The sequence below is a fragment of the Lepeophtheirus salmonis genome, chromosome 6 (assembly GCF_016086655.4).
Source record: "Lepeophtheirus salmonis chromosome 6, UVic_Lsal_1.4, whole genome shotgun sequence".
Taxonomy (NCBI): Eukaryota; Metazoa; Arthropoda; class Copepoda; order Siphonostomatoida; family Caligidae; genus Lepeophtheirus; species Lepeophtheirus salmonis.
The window spans coordinates 18,607,758-18,619,126 of NC_052136.2; the positions used below are offsets into that span (position 1 = coordinate 18,607,758).

Genomic DNA, 11,369 nt, shown 5'->3' on the forward strand with positions numbered 1-11,369 from the left:
ACAAATATGTCCAGGATTTTTTTTGTATATATATCCATTTTTATATTTAATACTAGTAGACAGCAAGAAGACATTTATAAATAGCAACAAAATGGAGTCCACTTGATAAAGAGTTATAAATTAGAAATACATACATGAAAACTTCTATAAAATTATAATCCATGTACGAATTTGATTATATTTATAATATTGTTTATAAATAATATAGTCTATGGCATCCTTGCGAGTATAATCATTATTCATTAATCATCAATATGAGTATTATATGTAAATGATACAAAATAAGACATTTTACACGACGTTATCCAACACGTCGTTATTTCTATAGTATGTCGCAACCTATCGCTCGAAAAGAGACAGAAACAATGGCTCAAAATCTGTATCTCTTCCAAGTTTAATAAAAATACATGGTTAGACCATAATGTAATCGGGTTTGCTAGAATTTTCAATTTGATGTATCGTACCGACTGCTGTGCAAAATAGGGAGATATTGACAAAACACGCAACCACTCATAGGATATGACGTTATTATTGCTAGAATTTTCAATTTAACTTATCGTATCGACTACAATTACACTATAACGACACAAATAAAAGCTTGATGGAAGTCAAACATCAGTTGTAAACACATTATGGTATAACCTTGTATTTCTATTAACCTTGATCTTTTCTAATTAAAGGTTGTTAGACACAATAAGTAACATAAAACGACATGAATACGTAACTAATTCCATATATATTTCTTTTTTGATTCAACTATCTTCATTATTTAATTTCAACATATGTTGATGGAAAGAGTCCAACAGCTCCTCGAACCTCTCCCAACCACCAATCGTCATTTTGCTTATCATGAATAGTAATTATATCTCCAGCGAATATCGTTAGCTCATCATGAAGATTGGCTTGGTAGTCATAAATTGCTGAGCATTGGCCCATTGTGGATGACGAGACTTGCTTCTCTTGATAATAAAACTCGGATATTTCATTTTCTTGGGAGTCACTGGGAATGACACTACTCCCATTGACGCCGCCACTCATGTCCAGAGGGTGATGACTTCTACTAAGAATATAGTCATCATCTTCGTCACTGTCAAAGTCGTCATCAACATCTTCTTCATCGTCGATATCGTCATCACCGATGTCGTGGTGGTGATGATTGTGGAAATGGTGTCGGTGATGGTGATGTCGATCATTCACTAATTCATCCGTTGTTTTATGAGGAGCCGTGGGAGAAGAGCCCACTTCACTCACACCACTCGATGATCCTTCTCTATCACAAAATTGAACAGAAGTTAAAAACGAGTCTGGAATAGTGTCTAAGGAACCGAAACCTCTTGCGTTAGAAGGCAACTAAAAGAAAGGAAAATACTTATTTATGATATTGATCGTTCATATTTATAGGGATGGGTCCAACGTTTGTATATTTTACCCTTTTGAGCCTTGTCCCAAAAAATTGGGTGAAGTTTTTAAATGCTTGTGTGTATTACATGTCTACGCTATCAATTCCGGGCTTAAATTTTGTTAGATCTATGCAAAACAAATTGGCTGGCCCTAATCCAAATTTAGGAAAGGACAAATTGTGGCCAGTCCCACTTTAATCGTGAGTAGGGCCTCGGGAAAAGATAAATGAACAAGGCTCTGTTCTTTCATTCCTTCTTAAAAATTTGAAGTAAGTTTCAAATCTTATTTTTTTTAAAAATATATTTAATTTTTTTATATGAAATGCAGCACTAATGGAAGTTTTGGGCCATAGGTAGTGGCTTAAGCTTTCATTAATTAAACGTAGACATAATTAATTTGAATAGAAACAAAACTCTGAAAATTTCAATTAAAGAAAAAAGCGTGGGACTCTTTTTTGTAAACCACTAAAAAAATGATTTTTTAATATATATACTAATATAATTTTCCTTATGATCTGAAAAAGTAATTTTATGGGTAACCTGATTTAAATAGAAAAAGGAAAAAAAATCCTTATAGCTACTGAAACTATATGATTAACTCCAATAAATGACCCTACATAAAAAGTTCCCCCTTTTTTTCTTTGAGTTTCAGAAATTTTAATTTGGATTATTTTCCTGTTAATATATATTTAACTATAAAATATTGTCCCCAAAATATAGAATCATTTCATGAAACTTATACAATTGATAGGCCATAAGAGTTGTTCTCGACCGGAGCTCCTCTGTGAATCGTCAAGAGCTCCACGAGGTTATAAAAGTCATCAAATTTTAAAACAAAGCATCCTTAACCCAAGTCTTATTTCTAGGGGCTCTTTAATGATGAGAAGGTTGAGAATCACTGGTCCATAGTATGGGCTTCATTTAAGTGATTTTTAAAAAAATAATTTTTGAAAGTGAAGGGATATGAATGGAACATTGAAATATACCCATTGCCCCCGTACTACCCTTGAGTCTTAACACTACCTTAAGAAGAGTGAGTTTCATTCCCGATTTGTCTTTCCTGGAATTATCAATATATGGATGAACAATCATTGTCTTTCCATCAACGTAGTTCAATGAATTAGTCGTCTTAAATTTACATGCTTCCAAGTAGGAAATCATAGAAGACATATGGGAAATTTTCTCTTGAATATCTACTAATGAGTCCTCTCCTCCAAACTTTGGTGTTTCCGTGAGCGCTTTAGCCAAATTCTCAACACCAGATCGACCTTTTTTTTCTTTTTCAATATCCATATCAACTCGTTTTAAAATTTCATTTATTGCCTGACGTCGACGTTCTTGATTCATGGCATTTGTTGCATCTTCAGCATAGGTATCAGGGAGTATGGAGTCACCACAGCGCACATTTCCGTCAAGTTCAAACTGTAACAAAAGAAATTACAAATCATACTAAGTTGAAGTATTTTTTATAGAGAACTCACTTTAGCTTTTGAGGCATCCATATCTCTCTCGACGTCACTGCTTCGGATCGGCTCTTGAAGGCGTTTTGATGCAGAAACAAGTTTTGGAAGGTTTTCACTAAGAGCAGATTGATAAGTTTCAGATAGAGCTTGTAATTGAACAAGGCGGTTCTCTTCCATTTGGCGAAAAATGGAGCAACCTCGAATAATTCCAGATTCCCAATCTAACCTGCATAATAAAAATTAAAATTATAATCCATTTTATATAAATTTAATTGGAGGGAGGGATATTAAGAGTAATTCTGTTAATTATATAAGCAAATAGTAAGTAATAATGATAAAAATCCTGTGTATATTGGGCATGTTAAAAAAAACGAAAATCAACATGGTAACCCTGATAATTTGAAAACTGTTTGGGAGGAGAACAGCTTCGCTGTTATGACGTTTGATTAGATCAGTTACATTACATCAGCTGTGACAAAGGAGGAGGGGAGAAGGAAATTAACAATGACGTTGCCAAGAATTGTCTATCTTCCATTCTACATTCCAAATTCCATTCCAAAAAGGACTTACAATTATAACTTTGCAACAAATCCTCAAGATTATCTCCGTCTTGTATAAAAATACATGAATGTCCTATCAGGTTTTGAATGTAGTCAAAAATGAGTTCAGTAAGATAAGTTAAATAATAATGACAACAGCTGAACAAAAGGAAATTCATTCTTCAGATTATTATTACAAAAAAAAACGGGGAAGCTAAAAAATAAACCTGATTTTCATCACTAGTGAGTAATTATTCATAGTGATGTAAATTGTGTGTAATGTTTAGTTGTTCCGCCAATGTCCTAGTGTATTTCTTTCTCCCCTCCTCCCTTGCCACAGCTGATTGTGGCTAATCAAATAAAACGATAATAGAACAGCTAAGCTTATCTCCTACAAAATATTCTACAAATTGGCAGGGTTACTATGTTAATTTTCATTTCCTGAAATACATAAAGTACACACGATTTTCATAACTAACTATTCAATATTCCATTCCCTGGCTTAGTTGTTTACCTCCTCATTTGACAAAAAACAACATTTTAAAAACACATCTAGCTATTGAGTAGTCTTCGTAAAGTCTAGAAAATATTTATTTCAACCAATCAAAGTTGAAAAATGAGATTCGGTTAAAATAATGTAGTACTACATGGGCTGAAAAGCCCTGGGCTTCACAAAGAGACGGCGCTATTTTTTTTTATCAACCTCCTAAAAGACAGCTCTAACAATTTCTTGATAATATGTTCTCCAATTTGTGAGTTATTTACCTACGCGTGACGCTATTTTTGTTGTTTCCAAAACAATGGATCAAAAACAATTTCGTGTTTTAATTTTAGACTGCTTCTTGATGTAAAAAATATACTGTTTAAGCTAAGCAATGGATTGAAAAGTGTTTGACTCCACTCAATAAAGCGAATAATATAATAATAATTTAAAAAAATGCCAAATTTGAACCAAAAAAAAATACAACGTGTTTTCTTAGTTAAGCCCTAGCCTTTTCAGCCCATGTGTTAGTATCAATGATAATATATTTTTGCTGGATTCAATTTTGAAAAAAATATATATGTTTTAACAATTTATAATATATTCCTAAGGTTTATAAAGAAAAAAATGACCGAATATAATGACAATTAAAATACCGAATGACACGCATTACAAATAAATTGTGTAAGAGAGAAGGTAGACTCAAGAAAGTGTACTTTTCCAAAGACCCATGCATAGATCAAATGAGTGGGGTTATACCTACAATGTATATAGCAAATTTTTAAACTTCTGCAACTACACTAACATAATAATAATGAATTAAAATTAAGATATTGGGTAATCAGGTCCATAAACGATTACATGAATTTTACTCTTAAAACCCCTCTCTTTTAGAAATAGAAGCAATTAAATAGTTATGTAATTAGCACTTGTCAGATTGATGATTTAACCTTCTCCAAAGTAAAAGAGATAATGGATTATAATTAGTGTCGTGAGGATCCTTACATAGGACTAGAAATTGTGAAAATTTATGATGTGTTGGTATGCTTTAAAAAAAACCCCAAAAATAATAATGGTAATCCTAACAATTTGAGATGAGCGCAGCTCCCAAATGCTCAATCAAGGTTTGACTGTAAGTGAATGTATTAGGAGGAGAATTACTCAGGAGTTAAATAATAATGATAACAGATGAGGAAAAGAAAATGCATTCTTCAGATTACCAATTCCAAAAAAAACGGGATAGCTAAAAAATACAGACTTTTTACATCACTGGTTATATATATTGACGACTAACTTTTTGAAGCAATGTATTTTCCATTTAGCTATTTTCATTTTAGCTTATAATCATTAATAGTTACAATATACACAAATTGTATTCAACCCAATTTCTGTTAATAAGTGATAGCAAATGAATTTCTCATTAAAGTAATAATGCTCAATACTTCTTTCGATCACATTGCATCAAAATTCTTAAATATTTACGCTAAATGTCATGCAAATAAAAAAGAATAAGTGTTTCAAAAAATTATTCAGCTGCTAATTTTTTCTTTCAAAAGTTTGAATGAATTGTGAATAAACTCCATTTATTTACAGTTTTTAAGGGCACAGTGTACGTAATGAATGTGTTTCGTTATAAAAATTGGGTCAAATTAAAAATATATATACTACACATTCCATATCATTGTTAAATGATTCATCTTTCTTTGAAAGTAGATATAATTTTTTTTAAAAGTTCGATTTACTTTATTAATATGAGAAAATTATTTTCCACTTTAGTCAAAATAAGAGCAGACCAAAAACAGATGTCATTCTATAGTCGTTTCAGTGTTTTCTAATGAGTTCACAAAACCCAAATGCAATTTGCACATGGTGTCACCTTCCTAACACAAAAATGTACATTGAATTTTGTTTTCAGCTGAGGATTTTTTTGTTACTTTCTCCATTAACAGTATTCTGAACGTTGTTGATCTGTTGAATTCCAAATTGATCTTGTTAATTTCTGACCTATTCCCAACCAATCATAAATTAATCTACTATAACTTTAACAAGTCCAATTTAGTCTTAAATTATAGCTAAATGAAGAATAATGGCAAAATACTGACGTGTTTTTAAGATCCTTAAAGTTCAAATAAACTAATTCTATAGGCCATGAGAAAAGTAAATATATATATATATATATATTATACGCAAGTTAATATGACAGTCTGTAGCTTGTTATTGAAAAAAATGGCGAATACTCGGAAGAATGTTGACAACGCCCTCTATGTGAGAAAGATATGTATATCTTATTTAAAAAATAATAATATTATCTTTCAGCTAGGGATTTATATTATTTTGTCACAAGATAGCGCCACTTTAAGTAGCAACATTGACAGTATTGGATAGGTCCTAGGACTGATGTTCTAATAATTCTTCTCCTCCCATTTAAGTATTTATATATATATATATATATATTCGGATCCATTTTAATAATCAAAAGTCCGAAGGACCGATTAGTCGGTCCTTCAGTCCTAATGTTTTAGCTATCTTATTATTTTCTTCACTCATAACTAGTATTGAAGAATATAAAAACGAAGAAATTAATAAAAGAAAGCTGGAAAGTATAATAATACGTTCTAGTCACAAACATCCAGCACTCAGGTATCTTGTCTCTTACAAAGAGGTTATGAATTATGATGAAATTTTAGCGGTAGTGGTTCCATAAAATACCAATAATGACCAGTCATAGGATTGAAAATTTTTATTACGACTGCGGTCTTTTAAATTTTTAGACCAATCCAACAGTACCAGGGGCGTTCGCAGGGGTAGAGGGTGGATGGACTATAGCATCCCACCCCAAATCAAGGATTTTTTGGTTTTTATGAAAAATAAATTGAAGGGGAAAAAATGCAATTCATTTTTGAAATTTAAACATTCCACCAATTTACTAATAACTACGTCATTTGAGTCGCTGAAGTTTCATCATATTTCATAACCTCCTTCAAAGAGACAAGATACCTGAAGTTAAAGGTAGGAGGTGTATGACTAGAACGTAAGTTCTAGCTTTCATTAATTATTTTTCTGAAGTCTCATATTCTACAATCCTAGCTAGGAGTGTAGAAAATAAAAAGATAACTAGGACCGTAGGACTGAAAGAGCGATGTATCGGTCTTTATGACCGTTTTTTTGTAAAAAAGATAGGACCGATAAAAAAAGACCAGAAATGGCGGAAGACTAGTTGGGAAATCAGTCCTAGGACCAATCCAACACTAATTAATAAATATACGTTCTAACTAGTGTTGGGTTTCAGTCTGCAAATCCTAGACCGGTCTGAGACCCGTATATTTTTTGTTGGACCGAATTAGTTTGGTCCAACAAGAAAGCTCGGTCTTGACCACTCTCATATAAAAATTCTAGACCGATTTTACAGATATATGACATCATATGTTTTTTAAAAGTAGAATGACGTTATACGAAGTTTAAACAGAGTTAGCTTGGATTCATTTTGATCCCGTTGTCTCGTTATATGTATACAGTATTTGTTATAGAAGTTATTGTGCACTTTTGATATTTAAAAAAAAAAAAATGAATGACAGTTGATCTAGAAAAAAAAACTGGTCTCTCATAATATATGGAAGTGAAAAAAATTGGTCCATTAAGTGGGACCAAATCGTTTCACGGTCTAAGACCGCGGTCTGGGCCGAAAAATCAGTCTAGAAAAATCCATTTAGACCGAACCGGGGAAAAAATTCGTTACTGGACCGAGTCTCAACACTAGTTTTAAGTATCCTTCATTATTTTATTCGTATTTATATTTTTCAATCCTCCCCATGAGTGAAGAATACCTATAATGATTGCTAGGACTCTAGGAATGAAGGAACGAGGTATCGGCCCTTAGGACCATTGAATGGTAAAAAAGATCTGACCAATAAAAAAAGACTGATTAGACAATCAGTCCTAGGACCAATCCAACACTAATTATAGAGCTTCAGAAAAAATGGAATAGTAGACGAATTTAAATAATAACGTAAGATATAATCATATAATGAATTATGATCATATTTGTCTGTTCTTTCGATTGAATGTGCCTACATGTTTTTATATATTTTGAAAGACAAAAACCGAGAATCCCAATTGAAGGTAAACATACAAGAGAGAAATTAACTTTAATTTCTTAAAAACTACTCTTATACTACACATCCTACTGGATAATAAAACTTTCTTCTAAAAAAAACCACAGTGGTTGGTTGTACGTATCAGCCGTGTCTGATGTTCTGCGTAATTAAATCATTCTAATATCATCACTATAAAGTCAGCCAATGAAATATAATTATATCCAATTCAATTATTTACGTACATACATTGGATTCAATGATCCCTTACTCCAAAAAAATTAATAGCAAATGTTTAGGCCTTGGACTGGAGACATGCGACTCGGCTTGATCTCACAATCAAAGACTCAAAAGCCAGTAGGTATACGAGGGTGGTCTGAATATAGTCTCAACGTGATCATAGCAACACTCGTAAATTAAGACTAATCACATCTCTATCTAGCATCACTGGGAGAAGTGTGGTGAGTTACAAATGAGGCTATGCTGAAAAATATAAATTAAGAATACATTTTTTGTATCTTTGTGAGGTTGACAACTTTTCCGACAACCCTCGTATACGGAACTCAAAAAGTTTTAACACTATGGATCATATATTATCATTATGGGCTTGAAAGGAATATGAGGTAACTTGAAGAGTCCTCCATGGAAATATTCAAGAACTTGTGAGCAATACGTGACGCTCAACTTGGGATTTCAATAAGTATAAGAACTTTTTCTCGGTCTTTGATTAATTGTATAACCGGTTAGATGCTTTATAATGTCAATCCCTGATTTAACAATAAAACATTCTCACTGACGTTATAAATTGCATCATAATTGAAGAAGACGCCATTTTGGGAACTCAAAGATGATTTTTGTAGTATATAAAATCGACAAATTTCAAAAAATCTTGATGAGGTTTTAAGAATAAAAAAATAATTTACATCTGCATTGAATACTTCTTGATGTAAGTGATAAACAGTCATATTTGCATGAAATCAAAGTAATATGTACTGAAAATCCCTATTTAATGTCTAAATTTGTACATTTTTTTTTCTTTTTCGATCAATTATGGACAAGAAAAGTGAATAATTAAAGGAAAATATCTTATTTTTGCCATTGTAATAGTTAATTTTGATCTAAAACATGGAAATAAGTTTGTACAATCTGCTTATACAAGTTACAACTTGTATAAAACATAAATAATTAAAATCAATAGAAGTAGATGCATTCATAAATATTGTAATTCAGGAGGTACACACATGGTAAAATGATGTTTAATGCACATTTGTATTAATTACTCCAAAAAGAGTATTCATACTAATATTTTAAAAAATATCATTTTTCTAAGTCTTTGCCATCCTAAAAATAAATTCATTAACTAAAAATTCTAATTATATTTTATCAAAGTAAGGAATCAATAAACTGGAAAGTAATTCCCAATGCATCTTAATCGATCTTTTCAAGGAGATATTGATGATTCTAGCTCATTATAAAAGACACTAATTAGACTGCTTTATCTTACCTGGAACGCTCAGCTTTCAAACATGACGTATAGTAATCTCCATCACATTTCCGTGCCGATTCCTCCGCTTTCTGCCGTTTTAAATGCAACTTAGATAGTTCTTTTTCAGAGAGAGCCTTACCACGACCTAATTTGCAGTCAAGTGCCTGATCTTGAACACGTTCATTGTCTCGACAAGCACTATAACTTTTAACTTTGTATTTTGTTTCTAAGGTCCTAGTCTCTGAGTACAGTTTAGCTCTTTTGTCTACAAGGCTCTCAATGGACTTTCGAGACTTGTGTTGAATATCAGAAAAAGTTTTGAGAGGTTTCACACACTCTTCAATTAGGATGGATGCAATGGATTTGTGAATATCCGCAGTAAATTCCATATCTTCTGCAATAAAATGCCAAGCATTGATCACACTTGATGAGGAATGGCCCAAATCCCTTGTGGATTTGAGTAGTTTTGCACTTAATTTACTCAGGCTTTTAGCATAGGCATTCTCTGCCTCAGAACGTTCTTGAAGGATGTGATGTAAGTCCTTTGTAAATTCACTTCCTGACTTGATATAAGTCCGTATTTCTTCAAAGGCTGCTTCGTTGTTCGATGAACGATGTGAAGCATATGAGGAAGAGCCGGAGGAGGAGGATACTCCTGATGATGAAGAAGAAGATCCTCCATTTTTTATCTTGGAGTTCATACGATGAAGTGCAAGAGAGGAACGTCGAAGGGGTTTATTGACCATGTTGGATAACTGTGTAGAAGTCATCCTTCCATGTACTGAACAATTAAAAATCAAATGTGGTCAGCGAGTACTTTATAACATTAAGGATATCAATTGAGATAGAAGAGGTGTGAACTGGACATGTGAGTGAAATGGATTGTGCGACCCGTAACCCCAACAACAACAACAAGTAACTACACATGCAAATAACCAATATATTTTAATCCTGACTGTTACCGATTTGATCCATCCATCTAGGGAGTGAAAAACTACGACGCATGGAGAGTCCACCGCTACCTAGAGATCCCCCATACACATGGCTCTCATCACTAAAATAGTACTTGGATCCGTCCATCCACATTGGGTCTTTCTTTTCTTTATATATGCCAAGTACAGAAAAACTAAAAATGGAAATAAATATTTTATTTCTTCCTGTGGGTCCACTCTATGTCAGTCAGTCAAATAATTCTTCTCTCTTTTAAAATTCCATTTAGTTGTTCCAAGTACGGATAAAAGTACACTTTACGAAAATATACACACAACTATTATTATTTGATCATATTTTTTAAATATAAATAAAAAATACAAAATAAAAGCCTCAAGCTATCAAATGATATTATAGTGAGTAAAAATTCAACTCAACAATAAATGTAGTCTCTCCCCAGAGAAGTATATTCACTACTAACGTAAAGAAATTTTTATTCGGTTAATTTCATGCGTTTACTGCCTTGGCGCGCCGAACAGTAGGAAATGCTACAATAAATATTCGTCATTAAGGAGGCTCATTCAGGGATATTTACTTCATATCCGACCCCTCATCTTTCTATAAGTAAAAGATAAATAATAAAAAACAAAAGGGGAAATATTTTAATTGTCTGACGAATATTTATGAGACAGAGAAGTAATCAATGAGAGCGCAATGACGGAGGGGCGGGCGGGTACTGGTAATTGTCCTCATTTCTTTTAATGTTTATTTATATTATGTTTTGTTGATAATACCGTATCAATCGCCAGATGGCGCTGATCTCGTTTTAATTATAGTTTAAAATGACCGTCTGTCATGTTTGAACTCTGTTCCTCTTCATTTAAAAAAAAATGCGAAAAGAATATTACGAGTAATTTATGTAATAGTTCATGATAGAAGTTGTTATTTTGTAAACAAATTCTTCTACTTATTTTCCCTC

General features: G+C 32.4%; 1 protein-coding gene across 1 annotated transcript; it reads right to left on the minus strand.

Moving 5' to 3' along the window:
- Positions 1 to 16: 16 nt before the first annotated feature.
- LOC121120770 (nostrin) lies at positions 17 to 10,869 on the minus strand. The gene is made up of 5 exons (XM_040715628.2): positions 10,423 to 10,869; positions 9,479 to 10,241; positions 2,882 to 3,089; positions 2,424 to 2,822; positions 17 to 1,350 (listed from the first exon to the last, which is right to left on the minus strand). The coding sequence occupies exons 1-5, from the start codon at positions 10,544 to 10,546 to the stop codon at positions 766 to 768; spliced, it is 2,079 nt and encodes a 692-aa protein (XP_040571562.1). The 5' UTR covers positions 10,547 to 10,869; the 3' UTR covers positions 17 to 765.
- Between the last annotated feature and the right edge of the window lie 500 nt (positions 10,870 to 11,369).